At 36.1% G+C, this 26,098-nt stretch overlaps 2 protein-coding genes across 4 annotated transcripts in view; one reads left to right on the forward strand and one right to left on the reverse strand.

The window, feature by feature from the left end:
- Positions 1–7,107, reverse strand: part of LOC138713747 (putative sodium-coupled neutral amino acid transporter 10) — a 37,543-nt gene extending 30,436 nt beyond the window's left edge. Inside the window, exons 1-5 of the mRNA XM_069846120.1 lie at positions 6,778–7,107; positions 6,570–6,687; positions 6,013–6,186; positions 5,583–5,689; positions 4,058–4,179 (exon numbers count right to left, since the gene is read on the reverse strand). Of these exons, the coding sequence (XP_069702221.1) occupies positions 4,058–4,179; positions 5,583–5,689; positions 6,013–6,186; positions 6,570–6,687; positions 6,778–6,864 (608 nt within the window). The 5' untranslated portion in view covers positions 6,865–7,107. The remainder of the gene's footprint in view (positions 1–4,057; positions 4,180–5,582; positions 5,690–6,012; positions 6,187–6,569; positions 6,688–6,777) is intronic.
- A 426-nt stretch (positions 7,108–7,533) lies between these two features.
- Positions 7,534–26,098, forward strand: part of Ntan1 (N-terminal amidohydrolase 1) — a 624,645-nt gene continuing 606,080 nt past the window's right edge. For all 3 annotated transcript variants that reach the window (XM_069846121.1, XM_069846125.1, XM_069846123.1), the window contains exon 1: positions 7,534–7,644. The gene's annotated coding sequence lies outside the window, so the exon portion shown is untranslated. The remainder of the gene's footprint in view (positions 7,645–26,098) is intronic.

Consider the following 26,098-nt stretch of genomic DNA (forward strand, 5'->3'; position numbering starts at 1 on the left):
AATGTGTTAAAAACCTAATTTTATGCATTGAACATGGAAGTCAAAATTAAGTGAAATATAATCCTCGAATTTTCGCTTCATTGATATAAATTCAAGAAATTACTTCATAAAAAAAAAAAAATAGGTTTCATGGAGAATTCGCACGAAAAATTACTCTTTCTTCCAAATAAAAGTGAAAATTTTCTTCATTATAAAGCATATATGAGCATTTCTACATATTTGATCTTTCAGCATTTGTCTGCTTTGGTGAAAATGAGGTTATGTTGTTGTTGTTTTGCTTTTAGTGTTTTTATTGTTATCTGTTCTCTTTTGTTTGTGTTGGGTTCGTGTATTTTGTTTATGTGTAGGCTCTGAGGATGGTGTCGAATAATAATAATAATAATAATAATAATAATAATAATAATAGCACCGAAACAGCTGTAAGCCGCACATGCTTACATAATTAACACGAGTAAGATCACCATTTAATCAATTATTTATATTCAAGTGTTAAAAGTAGTGTACAAAATATTCAACATGGACTTTCAGCATTACGTATGTGTAGTATCTGCAATGATGTATGCATAGTTTCAGGAAGCAGCACAAGCAGACAACGGTCATTTCTCTTTCCCACAACAACTGCCTTCGTGTGATCAAAAGAGCAGTGCTGTCAAGTCCCTCACAGTCGAATAAAACTGAATCATGAATTTAATTAATGATGTAAACAATTTTATGTTAGTTTGAAAGGGATTGTTTCAGTAATAATTAAAAAATGCTATTTTACTGTTTTGTTTCTTTTTTTTAATTTCTTTAGCATGTGAAATATATGCACGAAATTGCTTGTTTTTTTACGAAATATTCACCAAAATTAAACCATTTAATCACCATAAAATCACAACCCTATTAATTACTATTTATTAGGGAATATGGATATTTCATGCAACAGGGTGTAAACAATGGTAAGTGCCAATTTGGGACGAATTGAGTTACTCGATGTAGAAGACAGAGAACAAGAAGCTGAACATACAATTAAAATATTTTGGCGACCAGCTCACAAATGAAAATAGAATTGGGGTTTAAATATATGTAGACTGTGATATTAGTTGTTACACTACACTGTTGATAAAATTCGCGTACCCTGGTGTACTATTTATTTAAGAAAATGGGAGAATCTTATCTGAATTTCAGAGAAGTTGCTCAAAATTTCCTCCATTATGTTCTAAACACATGTTGCAGCGATATATAAAGTTCAGAGACACTTTCTGGAGTCCATCCTCACTAATATTGCAAATTAGTTACCGCAAAGTGGGGTGACTTTGAACGCTGAGGTGACTTTGAACAGTAATTTAGCTCCTTTCTAAATTAAATGCTGTAGCCAATTGCGAAAAAACTGTTTAAGTTGTCAATAAATTAGTTCAGTTTTTTCGCAATAGGGTACAGCATTTAATTTAGAAGCGCGCTAAATTACTGTTCAAAGTCACCTCGGCGTTCAAAGTCACCCCGCTTTACGGTATGTTATATTCTTATTAACACTTACTCCTTCCATTGTGGAATCCTGGGGAATGAGAATGCGGATGCTTTAGCAAAGAAGGGCAGCACTGCTACTTACAGACCTGTTACTAAATCTACTTATTACTCTGTGAAGAGATTTATTAAATCTACATACTTAGACTTCAACAAACAAAATTTGATAACACAATCCCAAGAGAAAAAATGGAACTCTCTGCATTAAAATCCACAGTTAATTCCCGATTTACCACGAAAATCGTCTGTAGGTGCATTTAGATTGGCAACAGGCCATGATTGTTTGGCTAAACACCTGCATAGAATTGGAATATATCAGTCCCCTAACTGCCCATTGTGCAACTCAAACCAAGAAATGGATTCGGAACACCTCAAAATCTGTGCTTCATTGGCTGGTCATGATAATATCTTTGAAAAATATTGGAGTGCAAATGACTTTATTGTCAAACGCCTGGCATTAGAAAACAACAACAACAACACTTACTCCTTAAATAATTTGACAGTACAACATTTCAATGGTTGTGTAGTGTCTGGAAGCACCACCGAAACTTGGGTTATTTTATTTTACGATGCTGTATCAACATCTAGGTTATTTAGTGTCTGAATGAAATGAAGGTGATAATGCCGGTGAAATGAGTCCGGGGTCCAGCACCGAAAATTACCCAGCATTTGCTCGTATTGGGTTGAGGGAAAACCCCGGAAAAAACCTCACCCAGGTAACTTGCCCCGACCGGGATTCGAACCCAGGCCACCTGGTTTCGCGACCAGACGCGTTGACCGTTACTCCTCAGGTGTGGACCCGAAACTTGCATAAGTACAACTGGTATGACTTGTTCTTCAGCAGATAAATTTCAATGAGGAAAACCTGTTGCTGTACTGTATAACTAATGGTTAAAATACGTACAGTGCATGCATTATGTCCAGACCTCCTCCACTCTTCCTTCAGAGCTGCGCACGAGATCGGATGAGTCTACTTATGAATTATAGGGGAATGGGTTTGTTTTTGCCTTGAAATCGGTAGACACACGCCTGACCTTTCCTCCTATTCCTACCCCTTGCAGAGAAACATTGTTCCCGTACTGCACATCGCGAATGTCTTGACAAAATGCATGAGCTGTAGGTACTTCTCAATACAGTTCAGACAATTGCCTGACACTGACAATGTACAGTGTCGTCAGCATAGTGTAACAATAAGGAAAACCCATGCATTGTGCCCTAGACCAGACTTCAAGCAAACCTAAATTACAGGCATTCTCACAAAGCTGCGAGATTGCTGTGTGGCAAGTATTATGTTGGAGTTTCCTGAATGCATGTATAGAATGTTGTTATTGTTGTTTTCTAATGCCAGGCATTTGACAATAAAGTCATTTGACCTCTTGCACTCCAATATTTTTCAAAGATATTATCATGGCCAGCCACTGAAGCACAGATTTTGAGATGTCCCGAATCCATTTCTTGGTTTGAGTTGCACAATGGGCAGTTAGGGGACTGATATATTCCAATTCTATGCAGGTGTTTGGCCAAACAATCACAGCCTGTTGCCAATCTAAATGCAGCTACAGACGATTTTCGTGGTAAATCGGGAATTAACTGTGGATTATGATGCAGAGAGTTCCAGTTTTTCCCTTGAGATTGTGTTATCAAATTTTGTTCGTTGAAGTCTAAGTATGTAGAGTTAATAAATCTCTTCACAGAGTAATACGTAGATTTAGTAACAGGTCTGTAAGTAGCAGTGCTGCCCTTCTTTGCTAATGCATCTGCATTCTCGTTTTCCAGGATTCCACATTGGGATGGTATCCATTGGAATACAATTCTTTTATTGAGTGATATTAATTGAGAGAGCATTTTAGTTATTTCTGCTGTTTGAGCTGAAGGTGTGTGTTTAGAGACTATTGATAGAATAGCTGCTTTGGAGTCTGACAATATAACTGCATTCTTAAATTTATTGATAGATTCCTGAGACTTTCACTTATTGCAACGATTTCTCCATCAAAACTTGTTGTTCCATATCCAAGAGATCTATAAAGTAAAAAGAGACAGCACGTAACTCCTGCACCGTTACCTTGTTCTCTGGAGATCAAGGATCCGTCGGGGTATAAATCAAGTCAGTTTTGTGGAGGGTACCTAATATTAATTTTAATATTAATTGTTAATATTAATTTATATTAATGTATAGAATGTAATGGAGGGCATTTTGAGCAACTGCTCTAAAATTCTGATAAGATTCTTTCCATTTCCTTAAATAAATAGTTATGTGAAAGATCACTTGCCAGACTGTAGTGCTGTGAAATGTGCAAGAATATAATCTATGAGGGCTGATGATCTGTCTGTGAGACTATTGTAGTGAGAGATAGTAGTGTCAGTCCCTTAAGTTTGACTTGCACTGTATTATCCAGATTTTTAAAAATATTGATAACGGTCTCCTGAAAAATTCACAAAATGTCACTTATCATTGTTTACATCCAGAGATCTTATTTCTTAAGTAGTTCATTGCGTTATATTGTGATATAAAAGGAGAAAGCTTTGAAAATATGTGATTACACAACACACTTACGTCTGGCAGAATAGTGCCATTGAAAAGATCGGAATACACTGGAGCATACCGGCAGGTCTCCATAGATGAACTTTATCCACCCAATCACCTGCCACTAGGTGTGGCATAGCCTCTGCCATTACCTTCGGACAAAGAAAAATATGATAATATATAGTACTGTCTTCCTCCGATGAGTTTAGCGCTGGGGCCTGAGGTATTCTTGCCATCGGTGCGGGAGGGGGAGGGGGGTTGCAGGTAGATTCTTTTGTTGGTACAGCCAAGCCGAGCCGAGCGGAGTGGGAAGTATTAATCGTCCAAAAATATGCAGTCTTCAGTTTGTAGCAGTTTGTGAATATTTCATATACATATTGTTTACCTAGGCCTATATGGTTTTGTTATTAATATATTAAATATATTGTTGCAATTTTTACTCAAACATCTCCCTGATGTTAGCTATGTTAATATTATATGAATTACTCATATTAAATATTTCACCGTTACAAGTCATTTTTAAGGAAACATGCTGTGGAAAACTTTTGGTTTTATTCTATTGGAATTTTAGAATATGTGTGATCGGTATTGTGAAAAACAGATTCCTATAATGTCATGCGAAAATCATTTGTTGGTGATATCTTAAAATACAAATCAAGTAGTTTTACTTCTCAAGTGAGTTCAGCAGTAGAGTATATTTAAATTGATTACTTTACACATTTAATTAAATTCTACTAATCACTAAATTTTATAGTATGATTCTTCTTTTCATTTATATTATTGTAGTTTTATTATGATTTTTCTTTTTATTTATTTTATTGTATTTATATTTCTGGTGGTGTGATGGCCTTAACTTCACCAGAATAAATAATAAATAAATAATAAATAAATAAATAAATTTTTCTACAATACTTTCCTTCTCTGAACACGTAAGTATGAATGGTTGTATCTCTATCTCACAAAAAATATGTTAGAAAACTAATAGGCATACTGCTCTCGTAAATTGGGCGAATGTTTTCAGTATGATTGTACTTCCTTCCAGACTGCCGCTGTCACTGTTCCCTCCCACTCCAGTACCGGCTAGACTAGTCGGAACCGCATTCCTCTCAGCCCTAAACTCCTCAGAGGATGACAGTATAACCTGCTTCTTTGATGGAAATTACAATATGCTCTAATGACACAATATCCATTTATATTATTTAATAATTCAATTAAACGTGAGATTTTCGAAGAAGTTTGGACTTAGTATCATTTTGGAACTACTTGCAGGTTTCATCACAGAGATAAAATATAATTCAGGACCTGTAGGATCACCTATTTTATTAAACTCATTGTCTTTCTAATTCAAACAACTGAACCAGGCATAACAGAATCAAAGAATAGGCAACAATGACTTCCTTGCCAACAGACCGTCACTCTCCTAATGATGGCTGAGCCTCTTAGGTATCTGTAAAATTCTACTTCTCCTGCAAGATGAAAGGGTGAAGTTGCTGTAACTAATAAGTATTGCTAGGTATTTCTTCACTTCAGTGTGTTACTAAGAAAACATGCTTACTTTCATTACAAGACAGAGATAGAACCCAATAGATGCTGTGCAAACAGAAGTTAAACTGTCCACATTCCTTAGTAATCCCAGTGGTAAAACAACAAACAGTGCCAAACCTGAAAATAAAAGAAATTTATAATTCTGCAACATTTAACAAGACTACCAGTATTCAGACTTTGAAACAAAATATGTAAGTAAACATCTATATTTTCATATAGTCTAGGCAAGCCAAATATACTTGATTCTCAATGGAAAAGGTCAGTACTAATTTATTAGGTCCTTTATTCACTTAAAGGTACAAACTTACAGCCTATTTCGACCTCTTCATTCAGCTCATTATATTCAAAACTCATTTAAATATTAGGCATAAGTTATAGGCTATTTCATTTTAATTTAGGCCTACTATGAAATACACATAAGGCTATTATAGAATACGTACCGACTAGCACACTCTGCCTCAAGCTTGCAGTATTGTTGATATTCAAAGCTTTGGCTACTATCACTGGTCCCAAATCACCAACAACAACGAAGAATGCTATACATGTACCCATAAGAAATCCGATTATGCACAATTCTACAATAGTTTTTCCAGAAGGTCCAAATGTGTGAAAGGCTAGAATAAAAGAAAATAGCTTTTTTGATTATTGTATACAAGTACCTTGAGATGTATGACTTGACTTCTGCAAAATATTGATTACAAAGTACCGGTAATTATTTACTTCTGTGTCAAATTGAGCGTTGGTGATTATGGCGGACATCATCGAGAATCAGTGGCAGGATAGGTTTGGTTTGTTCAAGTTTTTGTTCGCTTTGCATCATATTATGTTTCTTTTTTTTTTTTTTTTTTTTTTTTTTTTTTGTTAGGCATACAAAAAACCTGAACAAACCGAACCTAACCTGTCACTGATCCTTTATGATGTCCGCCATACGGACCAGCGCTGGCAAAGAAGTAAATAATTATCTATTATAAATGTCATTATGAAAATAAAAACTTACCCAGAAATTCAAAATTTCGTCTCCTTGCCATTATAGCTGCTTTCAATAAAAAATGGCATGCTAATCGGGATAAAACACTGCTGAGAAGTAGCATCACAATAGAAAGAACAATGCCACACTGAAAGACAAAATGTTATGAATTAATTTATTGAACACATTAACTGTCAACAGTACTTTTTCTTCCTGACAAGCCGGGCACACAAATTACCTGTTTGAAGCAAAATGGCATGGCCAGTACACCAACACCAATAATGCTGTTTGCCAAAGTCATCACAGTTCCAGTGTTAGTTCCCATTGTCACTGACAATTAAACCGAGTGCGAGTAATGACGGTTGTCTCTAAGCAAGGTGTTTGTCAAGGTTATGTTATCACTTTGTGTATGTAATAAATGGAGGATAACTTTTTTCAATCAAGTTGCACTGAACACAGTTTTAACGCCTATTCTACTTAAAATTCTCTTTAATTTACTGATATCACATTCTATCATTACCTACACAGTAGTACAATTATTATTGTTTATTTTCCATGATACCATTTTGGGATACGTCTTCAACTATCCATGCTCACCAACATCACCATCATGGCAAATAATATTTGCAGATAACAACCAGTGTTTTGTACCGGATACAGTTCATAAATACACTGGAAGATTAAGAAGAATGAACTTTTTAATAAGTTTGAGGCGTATTTTTAAATAAATAATTTATAAATATAAACACATTTTGTAAATCTTATTTGTCGTTTGATGCTAATAATGTTGGCTATCCTGTTAAAAATAATGGAGTAACTAAAACTACTGTACACATACTAAATTATAATGTTGAAAACACACTCAGATTTGAAATTACTGTAGCAATACATCATTATAATATAATTTTAAAATTTTAATTGTGTTTCAACTTATAAACTAGTTCAATTGATCTGTGTCAATTATTATTGTTTGTATATGTAACTACTATAGTCAGTAGTTTTCGTGCATGGTAGTTGACTGTCTTTTGAAGACAGGTGGTTTAAGTTGTTTTGATTGTGTTCTGTGATAAAAATTTTTGTTAGACAGCAGCTTAGAACGTTATTGGTAAGTATATGTTTCTCTCACATATTCTCAATACACTTTAAATTCATAATATTACGTCGGTTTAATTTATTAAATGCCATTAGGAGTTGCCATGCTTCTGTCATGATTTTTTATGCGGTGTGAACTATGGAGGTTAAATAGGCCTATTTATGTTTATGTCGTTGTCATAATCCAAATATTTCGTTGTTGGAACACCATAAATTGTACATATCATATGCAATAACATTACCCCCTGCTAACAACATTTCCTTGTAATTTTATTTTTTTTACAGTCACAAAATGAAATAACTAACATTTTATAAAATAAAATGGGCGCGCTTCCGAACAGGGGCCCGAAATGCCTCTGCCCCTGTTCGGAAGCGCGCCCCCTATCCCCTCATCTAACCACAACATTGTCATAGTAGGTCTACTCTGTCTCCTGCCAGTTATCCCTTCATCTAATCCACTTTTTGTCACATTCTCGACCTCATCTAACTTAACTATCCCCTCATCCATTCCATTAATCTTGTCACATTTCTCAGCCTCATGTAACTTACCTATCCCCTCATCTAACCCGCTCTAACTTTGTAACAGTCCTCGTCTCCTGTCACTTATCTATCCCCTCATCCAACCCACTCTCGGCCTCATGTCACTTACTTATTCCCCCATCTAACCCCTAATTTTGTGACAGTCCTCGGTCTTCTATCACTTATCTATCTCTTCATCCAACTCACTCTAACCTTGTCATTTTTCTCAACCTCATATCACTTACTTATTCCCTCATCTAACCCCTAACTTTGTGACAGTCCTCGGTCTCCTATCACTTATCTTTCCCCTCATTCAACCCACTCTAACCTTGTCATATTTCTCGACTTTATGTTACTTACTTATCCTCATCTAATTCACTCCAACTTTGTGACAGTCCTCGGTCTTCTATCACTTAATCCCCTCATCCAACTCTAACCTTGTCACATTCCTCGGCCTCATGTCACTTACCTGCCTCTTCATCTAACCCTTTCTAAATTTGTGATAATCCTCGGTCTTCTATCACTTATCTATCCCCTCATCCAACTCTAATCTTTTCACATTCCTCGGCCTCCTGTCACTTACCTGTCTCTTCATCAAACCCTCTCTAAATTTGTGACAGTCCTCGGTCTCCTATCACTTATTTATCCCCTCATTCAACTCACTCTAACCTTGTCACATTCCTCGGCCTCATGTCACTTACCTATCTCCTCATCTCAACTAACCCTCTCTAACTTTGTGACAGTCCTCGGTCTTCTATCACTTAATCCTCTCATCCAACTCTAACCTTGTCACATTCCTCGGCCTCATGTCACTTACCTGTCTCTTCATCTAACCCTCTCTAACTTTGTAGCAGTCCTCGGTCTTCTATCACTTAATCCCCTCATCCAACTCTAACCTTGTCACATACCTCTGCCTCATGTCACTTACCTGTCTCTTCATCTAACCCTCTCTAACTTTGTGACAGTCCTCGGTCTCCTATCACTTATTTATTCCCTCATCCAACTCTAACCTTGTCACATTCCTCGGTCTCATGTCACTTATCTGTCTCTTCATCTCTAACTTTGTGACAGTCCTCTGTCTCCTATCACTTATTTATCCCCTCATCCAACTCTAACCTTGTCACATTCCTCGGCCTCATGTCACTTATCTGTCTCTTCATCTAACCCTCTTGAACTTTGTGACAGTCCTCGGTCTCCTATCACTTATTTATCCCCTCATCCAACTCTAACCTTGTCACATTCCTCGGTCTCATGTCACTTACCTGTCTCTTCATCTAACCCTCTCTAACTTTGTGACAGTCCTCGGTCTCCTATCACTTATTTATCCCCTCATCCAACTCTAACCTTGTCACATTCCTCGGTCTCATGTCACTTATCTGTCTCTTCATCTAACCCTCTTGAACTTTGTGACAGTCCTTGGTCTCCTATCACTTATTTATCCCCTCATCCAACTCTGACCTTGTCACATTCCTCGGTCTCATGTCACTTACCTGTCTCTTCATCTAACCCTCTCTAACTTTGTGACAGTCCTCTGTCTCCTATCACTTATTTATCCCCTCATCCAACTCTGACCTTGTCACATTCCTCGGTCTCATGTCACTTACCTGTCTCTTCATCTAACCCTCTCTAACTTTGTGACAGTCCTCGGTCTCCTATCACTTATTTAATCCCCTCATCCAACTCTAACCTTGTCACATTCCTCGGTCTCATGTCACTTATCTGTCTCTTCATCTAACCCTCTTGAACTTTGTGACAGTCCTCGGTCTCCTATCACTTATTTATCCCCTCATCCAACTCTAACCTTGTCACATTCCTCGGTCTCATGTCACTTATCTGTCTCTTCATCTAACCCTCTTGAACTTTGTGACAGCCCTCGGTCTCCTATCACTTATTTATCCCCTCATCCAACTCTAACCTTGTCACATTCCTCGGTCTCATGTCACTTACCTGTCTCTTCATCTAACCCTCTCTAACTTTGTGACAGTCCTCGGTCTCCTATCACTTATTTATACCCTCATCCAACTCTAACCTTGTCACATTCCTCGGTCTCATGTCACTTATCTGTCTCTTCATCTAACCCTCTTGAACTTTGTGACAGTCCTCGGTCTCCTATCACTTATTTATCCCCTCATCCAACTCTAACCTTGTCACATTCCTCGGTCTCATGTCACTTCTCTGTCTCTTCATCTAACCCTCTTGAACTTTGTGACAGTCCTCGGTCTCCTATCACTTATTTATCCCCTCATCCAACTCTAACCTTGTCACATTCCTCGGTCTCATGTCACTTATCTGTCTCTTCATCTAACCCTCTTGAACTTTGTGACAGTCCTCGGTCTCCTATCACTTATTTATCCCCTCATCCAACTCTAACCTTGTCACATTCCTCGGTCTCATGTCACTTACCTGTCTCTTCATCTAACCCTCTCTAACTTTGTGACAGTCCTCGGTCTCCTATCACTTATTTAATCCCCTCATCCAACTCTAACCTTGTCACATTCCTCGGTCTCATGTCACTTATCTGTCTCTTCATCTAACCCCCTTTAAATTTTGTGACAGTCCTCGGTCTCCTATCACTTATTTATCCCCTCATCCAACTCTAACCTTGTCACATTCCTCGGTCTCATGTCACTTATCTGTCTCTTCATCTAACCCTCTTGAACTTTGTGACAGTCCTCGGTCTCCTATCACTTATTTATCCCCTCATCCAACTCTAACCTTGTCACATTCCTCGGTCTCATGTCACTTATCTGTCTCTTCATCTAACCCTCTTGAACTTTGTGACAGTCCTCGGTCTCCTATCACTTATTTATCCCCTCATCCAACTCTAACCTTGTCACATTCCTCGGTCTCATGTCACTTATCTGTCTCTTCATCTAACCCTCTTGAACTTTGTGACAGTCCTCGGTCTCCTATCACTTATTTATCCCCTCATCCAACTCTGACCTTGTCACATTCCTCGGTCTCATGTCACTTATCTGTCTCTTCATCTAACCCTCTTGAACTTTGTGACAGTCCTCGGTCTCCTATCACTTAATTAATCCCCTCATCCAACTCTGACCTTGTCACATTCCTCGGTCTCATGTCACTTATCTGTCTCTTCATCTACCCCTCATTGACTTTGTGACAGTCGTCGGTCTTCTGTCACTTATTTATCCCGTCATCCAACTCACTCTAACCTTGTCACATTTCTCGGCCTCAAGTCAATTAGCAAACTCCTAACCTATCCTAACCTTTACCTTGCAATATTTAGGCCTACGGAAATGCCATTTCCGATACTGAACGTTAGGTGTAGCCTGTGTCAGTTGCAGAGAGGTCATTGAACCCATTGATATGCTCCCTCCGTATGACATGGGATGTTACGTTTTGTCGCGTGTAGGGACCGAAAATCCGCTGTCTGTTTATAATCATATTTATTTTTTGCCTCTTTAGCCTCAGAAAATTACAGAAACCCGTGATTTTTTAAATTATTAATTGTAGCCATAATAAGCTTACTAGGTACATAGCTATTTTAGTTAAAATATAGCAAATTCTATCTACTGTAAATTTCAGTAAAATTTAAAACTTTAAATGTCAACAAGTAAGATACAAAATCGGACATTTGATCACTAATGCTACAGGTTCGCCATTGGTTTTTTTTCACCCCCAATTTAGAAGGTTGCGCCCGTAATGAAGTCCCTGCCCTTACCAGCTAGTAGCGTTTGAAAGCAGATTAAGAAAAATAAGGGCCCGTTATTATAGGCTAATTCTTCTGCGATGGTATCATTGAATAATTAGTTACAGTTTTACTGTAATTTGCCACTGCGCAATAGCCTGCTGTTACTGTATGACCTTAAAACATTAAAAGGGTCAAACCATAGCAACGGGTGTGACATTTGAACACAAATAAGTACTGGTAAGTTTATGTTTCCCATGGAAGTGAAAAACTGAAGAAAATGTCATTAAAATATAGGCTTAGGTCTCAAGCTGCAATCACAAGAAAATACATTTAGAAAATTGATTGATAACAGAAATATATTCCCTTAAATTGCTGTAACGGGTGTGGCAGTAGATGGACACAACATTCGACTTCGGCTATTTGATTCATTTGTAAAACTGTTGTGATTTGTCAAATCTTTAACAAATGAAAATAATTTACAAAATAGCCAATATATTCGCAGAAACTCTCAAAATAACTTACAACAATGATAAATAATTAGGAGTATAAAGATTTTAAAAAATAATGTACGTAACGGATGTGACACCTTTTTGTTTGTAATGGGTGTGGCCTTTTAATAATTAAAGACATGGATTTCACTGAATAGAGAACATTATTTTTCACATATAAGTATCTGTAATACATTCTGTTGTCTTTCACCATCTGGAAGAATGGCATTTATTTGACCAAAACTTACATATGAAATTTAATGTCTTCTGCATTCACCTTGAACACCTTTGCTTGGTTACCTGAAAACTGTTTTGAGGAACATGACCCAGGAGTTGAATCATTTAAGTTTACCATATTCATCATATGTCCACTGACAATAAGTAATTTTATTGATGTTTCTGCATGGAATTCATTCATGTATAAGGTAGCCTATATTTTTTGCATTTTTCACAAATATTTCCCAATCATGTTTCATTATGAATGTCACAAGAAACTTTGAAAAGAATTTCTTTGGGAAAGGATGGAAAATTAGTCAAAACCTTAGAAAGAGAATTAGGTTAAGTTTAGTTAAGTATTTTACATTTTCATGATAGGCTAAATACATGCACAAACATTATGAGGCAATGCAGAAAGTGAAAAAGCAAATGGTGGGTGCAAATTAAAAAATGATCAGGGTACTGTAACTGAAAAAGTTGAAATAATTCACCAATGAATATGATGAAATAACGTTTAGGAATATATTTGCTTTTCCCGATGCCATGTCTTTACATACAGATGCTTGCCAACTATTGCTATCTCTGCAGTAAAATTCTTCTACGAATTTCTTTGCTTCTTCTACTACATCATTAGTCTCTTCGTTAGTTCTTTTTCCAGAGGTCCACAGAAGATGAATATGGGATTATAGGTGGAGATTGAAAGCTTTAGATCGGGATAACTGGGTGGCTCTCATTAGGGAGACTATAAGGACCTTATGCCAAAGATTATTAATTATGATGATGATGATTTAACTTATGTGTAAAAAATGAAACTAGCTACTGTTTGCCCATAAGCATTAATTCCTGAATCATATCGTACAGAGATATTTCACCTACAGCTGTTCTAGGCGGTTGTTGGAGGTAGGTTCTGAGTCGTCACTCCTTCTTCTTCAGTAGGTGCTACAACTTCGTCGAAGTTTTGACCTTCTCAATTGATTTACGCCATTATTTTCTGTTATGAACAAGATTTGGCCAATTCTTTACATTCAGTGTTTTCAAATCGTTGGTTATGTTTTCCTTCCATCTACTTTTTGGCCTTCCTTTTGCTCTTTTACTGATGGGGTTCCATTTATATATTTTCTTAACTGTTTTACCTTCGTCCATACGATTGATATGGCCAAACCATGCCATCCTTTGCGCTTTCATATAGTTTACTATGTGTTGGTTTCGTATTAAAATATTTAACTCTTTATTATTTCTAATTCTCCACTCATCGTTTGCATCTTTTATTGGGCCAAATATCCTTCGTAATATTTTCCTTCAAAAAAACCAGGAGCTTTTGCTTAGACAATTCAGTTAGGGTCCAGGTTTCACTTGCAGGTTTCCTTCTTCTTCAGTAGATGCTACAACTTCATCGAAGTTTTGACCTTCTCAATTAATTTATGCCATTATTTTCTGTTATGAACAAGATTTGGCCAATTCTTTACATTCAGTGTTTTCAAATCGTTGGTTATGTTTTCCTTCCATCTACTTTTTGGCCTTCCTTTTGCTCTTTTACTGATGGGGTTCCATTTATATATTCTCTTAACTGTTTTACCTTCGTCCATACGATTGATATGGCCAAACCATGCCATCCTTTGCGCTTTCATATAGTTTACTATGTGTTGGTTTCGTATTAAAATATTTAACTCTTTATTATTTCTAATTCTCCACTCATCGTTTGCATCTTTTATTGGGCCAAATATCCTTCGTAATATTTTCCTTCAAAAAAACCAGGAGCTTTTGCTTAGACAATTCAGTTAGGGTCCAGGTTTCACTTGCAGGTTTCCTTCTTCTTCAGTAGATGCTACAACTTCATCGAAGTTTTGACCTTCTCAATTAATTTACGCCATTATTTTCTGTTATGAACAAGATTTGGCCAATTCTTTACATTCAGTGTTTTCAAATCGTTGGTTATGTTTTCCTTCCATCTACTTTTTGGCCTTCCTTTTGCTCTTTTACTGATGGGGTTCCATTTATATATTTTCTTAACTGTTTTACCTTCGTCCATACGATTGATATGGCCAAACCATGCCATCCTTTGCGCTTTCATATAGTTTACTATGTGTTGGTTTCGTATTAAAATATTTAACTCTTTATTATTTCTAATTCTCCACTCATCGTTTGCATCTTTTATTAGGCCAAATATCCTTCGTAATATTTTCCTTCAAAAAAACCAGGAGCTTTTGCTTAGACAATTCAGTTAGGGTCCAGGTTTCACTTGCAGGTTTCCTTCTTCTTCAGTAGATGCTACAACTTCGTCCAAGTTTTGACCTTCTCAATTAATTTACGCCATTATTTTCTGTTATGAACAAGATTTGGCCAATTCTTTACATTCAGTGTTTTCAAATCGTTGGTTATGTTTTCCTTCCATCTACTTTTTGGTCTTCCTTTTGCTCTTTTACTGATGGGGTTCCATTTATATATTTTCTTAGCTGTTTTACCGTCGTTCATACGATTGATATGGCCAAACCTTGCCATCCTTTGCTCTTTGATATAGTTTAAAATGTGTTGGTTTTGTATTAAAATATTTAACTCTTTATTATTTCCAATTCTCCACTCATCGTTTGCATCTTTTATTGGGCCAAATATCCTTCGTAATATTTTCCTTTCAAAAACCAGGAGCTTTTGCTTAGACAATTCAGTTAGGGTCCAGGTTTCACTTGCATATGTTACAATATTGGTCTTATTACTGTTAAATATTGTCTTAATTTTGCTTGTTTGGATGCGTATTTGCTTTTGAATAGGTTGAGATTTGCAAAGTATGCTTTATTTGCCATAACAATTCTATTGTTTATTTCTTCCTCGATATTGTTTTCATCGTTTACTATTGATCCCAAGTATTTGAAGGATTTTACTCCTTCAAAAATAGTATTATCCATCTGTAAGTTTTCTGGTTCATTATTTTTGACTGAACACTTTAAAAATTTTGTTTTCTTTGCATTTATGATTAATCTATATTGTGCTGATTCTTCCATTAAAGTTTCGAGTTTTTCAATTAATGCTTTCTTTGATCTTGCTATTAGTAGTATATCGTCTGCATATGCTGTACATTGTACCAATCTTGTGCTTATATTACCTCTAATCTCTAGTTGTTTGATTATCAGGTCCACCACTAGTATGAAAAGGGTTGCAGAAAGCGGATCTCCTTGTTTAACTCCTCTGTTAATTTGAAAACTGTCACTTAGTTTGTTATATATTGTAACTACCGCTTTTGTATTTGCTAGCGTTATGTTAATCAGTCTGATTATTTTCGGAGGAATTTGATATAGTTGTAATCCTTAAATAATTTTGTTTCTTTTAACTGAGTCGAAGGCTTGTGTATAATCAATAAATACGTTGTATAAATCCGTATTATATTCTCTACATTTTTCGAAGATTTGCTGCCTAAAATTGCAACTTCTTACTTGATAGACATTTTGAGTCTTCATAACTGATCTTATTAAACTTGACCAGCCTCCACTGGAGCTTTTCAATTATTTACTAAGTATATTCGACTGCTGCTTTCCCACAAAATGAGTGCTACAGTTCATGGAACGTGATATTCAATTTGAAGTTTGATTTTTATTTTAATTTTACGTAATCCATAACACATAATCACTAATAATAATGTTGATGATGATGGGAGTAATAATAATAATAATAATAATAATAATAATAATAATAATAATAATAATAATAATAATAACTTAATAGGCCTAATAATGTGAATAGTGGTACAATTTTTTTAACTTTTTTTTCCCCACAGTGTGTTAAAATTAACTTTGTTTTTCTAATTGGAACATAATTTTTCATTTAATTAGTAATTGAATTAATTTTAGCAAGACATTAAGAATTTGATATAGGTACTGTCGGTGACTCAGGAGAAGACGAGAGCGGACTGAGGGGGAAGGGATGTGAACAGATAACGTACGACAACACGTCAATATTTGTAATGTAGTAAGCGGAAACATTAGGTCTCCTTCTGTTCAACTTAGCTTTAATTTCCATACGCATTGTTACTCATGTTTCCTGCACGAGTAATAACCTGGCTACTGGGATGCTTATCTGAGCGATCTTTATAATATTCAACAGCGATAGTCAAGAGGGTCACATTCTTGCCCCTCGTCTTCTCCTGAGTAACGGACAGTACTTTATACAGGATGTATGCAAATTGGTATCAAATATTTATTTATTTAGTTATTTATTTATTTATTTATTCACTCATTTATTTATTTATTTAACCAACCCTATTTTACCCGAAAGTAATAGTTATAGCCTGAGTTTATACAGGGACATCATTTTATTTTTACTAACATTTTTAATATTAACCTGTCTATACCTTTAGAGAACCGGAAACACCGCTTGCTCCCCCCTCCAAGACTGGAGTTCGATGATACTGGCGTAAAACACAAATCACTCTACTAGGTATAGGATGGAAGAAAAGTAGTTCATCCATTTACGTAAACTAGGAAATATCGCGATTTTGAGTTTGATAATTTTCATTAGGTTTTTCTTTAATCAAAGTACAGTACTGTATTAAGAATAAGTGTTTTTACTCACGAAGTGAGTTATCCATGCGAACGTATTCATTATGCAGTGTATATTATACTGTCTACAGCACATTAGCGTACAATATAGAGAAAGAAGTTAGATTGAAAAATAATCATAATATGAATATTTAAACACAATTTTGAAAATGGTGGCCGTTCATTTCGATACAGGCTTCAGTTCTTTTGTGCATATTATCGCACTATAGACTATTGCATCTAATTCCAATTGCCAGTTTCGTCCTTCGTACTAGTAACTCATGTTGAAATAATTCTGTACCTACTCTACGTACTGTAAATTCAATCTTCACTTCTGCCCGACCCGAAAATATAAAATTACTCAGACATGCTATCTACTGTCCGTCCGAGTGGTTATGCCGCAGGATTGTAGAAAGGGAGGAAATCACGTGACAGTTAATTACTTAACGAGGCCCTTTTATTTAAGTTAAATTAAACAGCTGTATAATATTACGTAAACTTCCAATTCCTAAGAGAAATTAATGTTTTCAGAAAAGATCTAAGACAGCCCAGCTATTACAGAGGGGCGAGCAGAAGCAGGTGGGGGAAAGCGGGATGCGACGTAGGCAAACGGACAGTACCTGTGCGAAAATATGATTCAATATTGAAAGCTCTTTCGTCACTGGAAAACGCGAACATATTTCTGGAACGTACTATACCCTGTAACTCAGTACTGCTTACTATCTGCGTTCTTGGTTCTGTGTGGAGTTGGAACTTCCTTAGTAGAAGGGGTGGGAGTGAAGTACATTAAAAAACTCAGGTACAATAAAAATTGAAGTAAAAATAAAATGATGTCCCTGTATTATTATAATGAGAATTCATTTGACGTGGGTAACCCAGTCTTGGTACTTAAAATTACAGTAACACTTATATCTACTACAATAATTTCAGTTATTTACAAATTCTTAAATATATTGCGTATAAAACTACATTGATGTGGGTAACCCAGTCTTGCTACATAAAATTAATACTTACATCTACTACAATAATTTGAATTAGGCCTATTTACAAGTTCTTAAATATATTACATATAAAATTACATTGATGTGGGTAACCCAGTCTTGCTACATAAAATTAATACATCTACTACAATAATTTGAATTATTTACAAGTTCTTAAATATATTACATATAAAATTACAAACTCTTTATAACAGCACGTTTTTGTGAACGCAGTGAATAGTGGTTTGTCATATATTACATTACAGGTATCAAATGTTTAGGCACAGAAACCATTGACATATATCTAGATGTTGTAAAATAGGGCCTATGTCTGTTTTTTCGACGTCCTAACCTATCATCGAAGAAAAAAAGTAATTTAAGCTTTAAATGCAATACATTAGTCGAATATGATATATTGATGGAGCGAAGATGTACCATGCGTTACATGTACAGGCCGTAGTCAAACTCATTGTCCATGTTTACATTTTAGAATAGTAGATTTAATTACCACTTTTAGAAATTAGTCAATCATTCCGGTGTCATAACAGCTGTCACCATCTTCCGGAAACTAAACGCCACTCCTCTCTGTTCATCCATTGGCCTGGCTCTAATCCTTTAGCATCCATAGCTGCTAGTATACCCTTCACCCAAGTCTTCTTTGTTCGTTCTTTTTTCCTTCTTTCTGGTGGGATCCATTCCATAATTATTTTTGGTATTCTTCTGAAATGGCCATACCTCTGTAACCTTTTCCTTTGTATTACATCTATAATGTCTGGGGCTCGTCTTGCAGTTTCATAATTTCTTTTATTCGTCTATTTCTTATTTTTTCCATTTTAGATTTCCCAGCTGATCTTCTTAGGACATCCATTTCTGTACTTAAAATCCTTTTTGTTTCCCTAGTTGGAATTTGCCAAACTTCAGCTCCATATGTTAGGATACTTTGGACTATGGTTTTATATATTTGTAATTTTCTGTTTTTTTTTTTTTTTTTGTAATATTTTTGCTCCATCAAATATTATCATTTAGAGCATTTATTGCTTGTTTTGTTTGTGTAATTCTGTTTTTAATTTCCACTGTATTATCTCCTGAATGGTCTATCTTTGTGCCTAAATAAGTGCAATCAATAGATGGTTCTAATTCTTCTCCATTATCAAACTTAAAATTTTTCTAATTAGTTCACAAAAACATAATCGATAAATATTTTATAGCTGTTTCTTCCATGTCACGCATGTTACATTTTGTCACGGATGTTAAAGATGAATGAACTTAATATCCTTTCAAACAGTTTAATCATCAAACAGTTTATTCATTCACAAGCTAAGAAGTTCTATAACAACTTAGAAAATGTTCCAGGCGCCATCCATTACTCTCTCGGAAAAAAGTCCACATTTCCCACCAGAATAAAGAGCCGACTTCCAATGGACCTCATATTATAATCAAAATTTATCATCACACCAACCTATGTAAATAATTATTTATTAACAATTATTTTTGTTCATTGAGGAGCCCAATCTAGGCTTCCCTCAATTCATTGTCATATATTGTATTTATATTTTTTAGAAATGATCTGTATAGCGCTAAATAAATCAATAAATTGTAAAAAAAAAATCCTTCATTTTTTCAGCTTCAAAACAACTGTGACATTTCTAAGTCAAAATATTCACTTGAACTGTAAGATTAATTATTAACCCAAACTATACTGAAAATAAGTAACAGAAATATATAGTACAGGGTGAAAAGTTCCTCGATTCTGGAGCTCTGGAATTAACATTGCAGACTCTCAAAATATTTCTTCCACAATTGTTACTTGGAAAACATACATTAACAGCTGGTCTCTCTATGAGTAAGTGCTGTAAACTTTGTAAAATATTTTGCTTTCGAAAATAAAACATTAACTTATTTACTTACTTACTGGCTTTCAAGGAACCCGGAAGTTCATTGCCGCCCTCACATAAGCCCGCCATTGGTCCCTATCCTGAGCAAGATTAATTCATTCTCTATCATCATATCCCACCTCCCTCAAATCCATTTTAATATTATCTTCCCATCTACGTCTCGGCCTCCATAAAGGTCTTTTTCCCTCCGGCCTCCCAACTAACACTCTATATGCATTTCTGGATTCGCCCATACGTGCTACATGCCCTACCCATCTCAAACGTCTGGATTTAATGTTCCTAATGATGTCAGGTGAAGAATACAATGCGTGCAGTTCTGTGTTGTGTAACTTTCTCCATTCTCCTGTAACTTCTTCCCTCTTAGCCCCAAATATTTTCCTAAGCACCCTATTCTCAAACACCCTCAACCTATGTTCCTCTCTCAAAGTGAGAGTCCAAGTTTCACAACCATACAGAACAACCGGTAATATAACTGTTTTATAAATTCTAACTTTCAGATTTTTTTGACAGCAGACTGGATGATAAAAGCTTCTCAACCGAATAATAACAGGCATTTCCCATATTTATTCTGTGTTTAATTTCGTCCCGAGTATCATTTATATTTGTTACTGTTGCTCCAAGATATTTGAACTTCTCCACCTCTTCAAAAGATAAATTTCCAATTTTTATATTTCCATTTCGTACAATATTCCCGTCACGAGTCATCATATACTTTGTCTTTTCGGGATTTACCTCCAAACCTATCTCTTTACTTGCTTCCAGTAAAATTTCCGTGTTTTCCCTAATCGTTTGTGGAATTTCTCCTAACGTATTCATGTCATCCGCATAGACAAGCAGCTGATGTAACCCGTTCAATTCCAAGCCCTCTCTGTTATCCTGGACTTTCCTAATGGCATACTCTAGAGCAAAGTTAAAAAGTAAAGGTGATAGTGCATCTCCTTGCTTTAGCCCACAGTGAATTGGAAACGCATCAGACAGAAGCTGGCCTATAAGGGCTTTGCTGTAAGTTTCACTGAGACACATTTTAATTAATCGAACTAGTTTCTTGGGAATACCAAATTCAATAAGAATATAATATAAAACTTCTCTCTTAACAGAGTCATATGCCTTTTTGAAATCTATGAATAACTGATGCACTGTACCCTTATACTCCCATTTTTTCTCCATTATCTGTCGAGTACAAAATATCTGGTCAATAGTTGATCTATTACGCCTAAAACCACATTGATGATCCCCAATAATTTCATCTACATATGGAGTTAATCTTCTCAAAAGAATATTGGACAAAATTTTGTACGACGTCAACAAAAGTGATATTCCTCGACAGTTACTACAGTTAGTCTTGTCCCCCTTGTTAAAGATAGGTACGATTATGGACTCCTTCCATTGTTCTGGTACAATTTCTTTTTCCCAAATAGCAAGTACTAGAATGCTTAAAAACAATAAAATATGCCTTTAAGATCCGCTAAAAGCTGAAATATGCATAAATATGCACCATAAAATCTTGATATTTAATTGAAAATAACTTGAAATTCATTTATATAATGGTAGCATATGATTTGCAACTAAAGAATAAAACATGCAAATAGTTGTTGTTGTTGTCTAGTGCCTTGCATTTGGCAATGAAGCCATTAGCAGTCGTGCTTTCCAATACTTTTGAACTGTAGTTTCTTCTGATCTTAATGCTTCACAGGTCTGCAACTGGTCTTCATTCATTTCTGCTGGATCGTTACACAGGACACATATGGGTGAAGCTGAGATACCTATTCTGTAGAGATGCCTTGCTAGACAGTCATGATTTGTCAATAGTCTGAAGACTGCAACTGCTGTTTTCCTTGGTCTCTGATGGACTATATCTGGGTTGGAAAGTAGTGTAATCCATTTTTTGTCTTTAGCATTTGATTCTATTTCTTGTAGGTATGAATGAGAAAATTTTGTAGTGATCAAGCGTTTTATTGAGGAATATGAGAAATTAAATTTAGACTTTTGTTTTATTGTTGTGCCTTTCTTTGCAAGTGTGTCTGCGGTTTCATTCCCCATGACTCCACAGTGTGCTGGAATCCATTAGAGATGGACAATCTTATTAACTTTTTGGAGTTGTGTTAACATTTTGTAGCATTCTCTTATTTTTGTTGTCTTCTTTGTAGCATTTGAACATATTCCCTGAATTGCAGCTTTAGAATCTGAAAGAATTACTGTCTTGTTATATTTATTTAAGGGAAGATTTACTAATTGGCGGAGAGCAATGTGTATAGCCTCTATTTCACCATCATAATTTGTTGTGTCTCTGCCAACAGAATGATAAAAGGAAAAATGTGTACATGTAACTCCAGCTCCAGTAAGGTTTTCTGTGGTTGATCCATCAGTATATATGTGTAGCCATTCTTCTGTAGGGTATCTAGTATTGATTGTTTCCAGTGCTAGAAGTTTTTGTAAGCCATAATACACAACATACATGCAAATAGTAAAAATGTAACATCCATGACAACTGGAATGGCTGCTCTGTACTCACACAGCATAAGAGAGTTGTCATAACTTCAGTCTGATATTGACTGTTACAAACACTTGTGTTCGTTTCAATGAGAGAAATCATTAAATGAAAATGATTGCTGTCTTCGAATGGCTCCCAGAGCACTTAACTTTCACTGTCAGAACCAGCTTGTGTAAGTCCCCGACTGAGAAGCACAGTATGTACAGATGATTGTGAATTAAATTGGAGTGATCTACAATGCAAATTACATGACTATGCAATAGTTCGCTTCACGGTTTCTTTTGCTTCATAGTTTATGCATTGGTTCAGTCAGACCAGTGAACTGTTGAATAATAATGTACTATTAACAGAACAAAACACACTCCTCCCCTGAATGACATTTTTATGAAGACTTATATCATAGACATGTGTTGTATATAAATGTAGACTTATGGATTTAACAATTCTTGACTTAAATAGTTAATTATGACAGGTACAACTATTGACTTCTGCGCAAACTTCACCACTTGTAGAATGTCGGTGATCTAAGTGGACTGGGGGGGGGGGCGACTGACGTAGTCTAGAGCAGTGGTCGTCAGCACTCGCTGAAATGTGCAATGGGTACGCGGTGCCGTCCCGTGTGCACTGTCGTGCAACAGGGAGAGATAGAGAGCATATTCGCTAGCAGCTACGAGAGCACTATACTGGGTGTTCATTTCAAAGTGTCATGACGTCATTGTTGTGAGTCAGCGATTTGAAGCGAGTTTCAGCTTTTATGTCAGAGAAGTTGCCTATTAATCAAGGCGTTCAATCTAAACTTGAGAACGTGTACGGTATAACTTGAACGTCGTAGCAACAGATGGCGGTCTGTACGGTCTGTGTGCTACCATAACCTCTTTCGAACTGTGTTTTGCGCGGGCAAGTTGTACGCAGGATATTTGTTATCATCGGTTGCGTACCGCAACATTCCACAATACAAATCAAATGCTCCATGTTCATGTTTACCATCGAAGTTAATGTCGACAAATACGTAAGTAATCGTCTTAACCCTCTCCACATACCCCGACAGTAAGAAAAAAACTCACCTCAGTACGTGTTTCCAAACAGTTCACATTCCTGCCACTATAGGTGTTACCGTACGTATCGGTAAGTACTCTTCAGAATGAACGCCGTACTTGCTAGGCAACTTCTCTGGCACATACGTAATACGCCTCTGTGGAAGTGTAGGAAGATTGAATTCTCTAGGCTCAACGGCTAGCCACATGACGGCATACAGCGAGCCATGACACACTTTGAACTGAACACACAGTATTGCACTGCGTTTTCCGCGAGTAAGAGAGGCTAACCCCAGCGTGCTCTGTGCTGACGACCCCTGGTCTAGAGGTTAGCGAGTGGGTCTTGAATCCAGTTTGGACTAAAGACCTATTTTTTAGTGTTTTCTCCAACTCCAATATGAATGTCAATCTTATGACAAATTATCTGATTCATCTACCTAAATCACCATCTCGCTATCACCAATGCCACTTTCTATTCACAAAGATGTTTGGAAATGTATTAACAAATTTTGATTTAGTGAGGTTAAAAACTGTCTCTGAAATTTTGTTAAAATTAAACTGATTGTACTAAATATTATGTAACAATAAAGGTACACGCAAGAGGGGGGTTACTGGGTTTCAATCCCCTGCCCCTTGAACTTTTTGAAAAAATTACATATTTAGATTTGAGTAATTTTTTATCCATAATCGTTTCCCTAGCGAATAGGGATTATAAAGAATGGACACTGAGTGAATTTTCCTATGTTTTGTTTCTCTGTGCGCCAGCGTTTAGTTCTACTTTCAAGCGCTAGAGGTTAGTGTAATCGAGCATAGGCTAAGATAATAATTGAGAATAGAGTTGAGACACAGGATTCAAACATCGCCTACCTTACTGCATAATCCAGTAATGCTTTGCTTCAAATAAATTCAAGTTAACAGCTTTTCCTTATTTCTCAGTGACGAACTATACTAAAAGCCAGGTTAAGAACCCACTAAACAGGAAGTAGTTGGGATGGCGAGAGGAAAGTGCGGGTTAGAGGGGTAGCCTGAGCAGTGATGACACGTTGAGTGTGGGGGGTGGAGGGGAGAAGGAGAACGGAGCTTTTCATTGGACCTCGCGTGAAAATGTCGTCTGCTAACGAAAATCTGGCAACGGAATCACGGAGACAGTGTAGCCAAACTTCCTAGTTCATTTGCAGTACCACGTGCATTACGAGTCGCATTTCATACCAGCGTTATTAGCTCGTGATTTCTTAAAACCGTAATTTTAATTACTAATATTGTTGATAGTGTTATCGAGAACTATAGACAGTAGTTATTTTAAACATATCGGTGACAAACGCTGAATATGCTTTGAATCTCGCGCCACTATGTGGCAACAGAACTTATAAGGAGAGCAACAGAACGTTGCTTCCGGTTTAGTCGGTTCATAACCTGGCTTTTAGTATAGTTGTAATAATAATTTTTTATATTATAAAATAATGTAATACATTATAAAATTATGTATCAAATTTGTTTAATATTTGTATATAATATAATACAGGTATATGGTTTTACTTCTCATAAGAGTTTTGTTTTTCCATCTTCAGTTCTTTCAAATCATTACATATTTTAATTGTTGTTGGGGTCAACGTTTCAACTCTCATTATAAAGGAACTCTAGAGTCTAGACATTACAGTTAATGACGGATTTATTATTTTATGGATCCAATTTATTTTATTTGAGTACATAATGTACGTAGATGTATTAATTATATGTGTTATATTTCCGCTGTGTCGACTGCTAGCTGGTGTGATGTCAGCGCCAACTCTAGAGAGAAAGCAGAATCTCACGCTCTAGCTGGCTTGAAGGTCATTGAAATTAGTCCGGCTACATCAAAGGTACCGACGCGAAGTGTCCATTCTTTATAAGCCCTATTCGCTGGTTTCCCCTTCTGTTATTTTTCACTGTTAGAGTAACAAAATCTACATCGACATAAGGTGTAGTCCTCCTACCCCTCCTTCAGTATAATTCCCGTGCTTGGTGCTGAGGTACGTTCGAATTGTAACAATGTTATCTTTATTATAAAGAGACCTACCGCCTAGACACTACAGACATTTTTTAATAAACTTTGCACTTACTACCCTTACTAATTTATTATAATTAGGTCATCACTAACTTCATACAGATTCTTTGGCGCAAACTTTCATAAGGTAGCTATTAATAAATACTGTATTTAATTGAAGTGAAAAAGTGCTGTTATGTAAGCCAATCCCTATCTATCACAAAGGGAGGTCGAAACCAGTGTTGCCACTGACCAAAATTAAAACATACCAGTTCTCACAGAAAATTGTACCAAACTGTACTTTATTTGTTTGCTTAATGTACCAAATCTACTAATCTCTTGTACCTGCCCAACAAATTACAAATTCTGGAAAAAGGCATTAGTACAGAACAGAAAACTAACATTAAATTTGTTTTTGTCCCTTTACTATATTTACAGCAATACGAGTTTTAGTTTTTAACATATAGCCTACAGGAGGACCTCGTTAATCCGGACTAACTATTGGAGGGTAAGTTATCCAGATTACCTGAAATGTCCTAAAAGGATAGTAGAAAGTGAACTAAAACTCCGTTTACAACAACAAAACACGTTTATTATACTGTATATGTAAAGACCATATTATGTTTAATGTACAGTAGTG

The sequence above is a fragment of the Periplaneta americana genome, chromosome 14 (assembly GCF_040183065.1).
Source record: "Periplaneta americana isolate PAMFEO1 chromosome 14, P.americana_PAMFEO1_priV1, whole genome shotgun sequence".
Taxonomy (NCBI): domain Eukaryota; kingdom Metazoa; phylum Arthropoda; class Insecta; order Blattodea; family Blattidae; genus Periplaneta; species Periplaneta americana.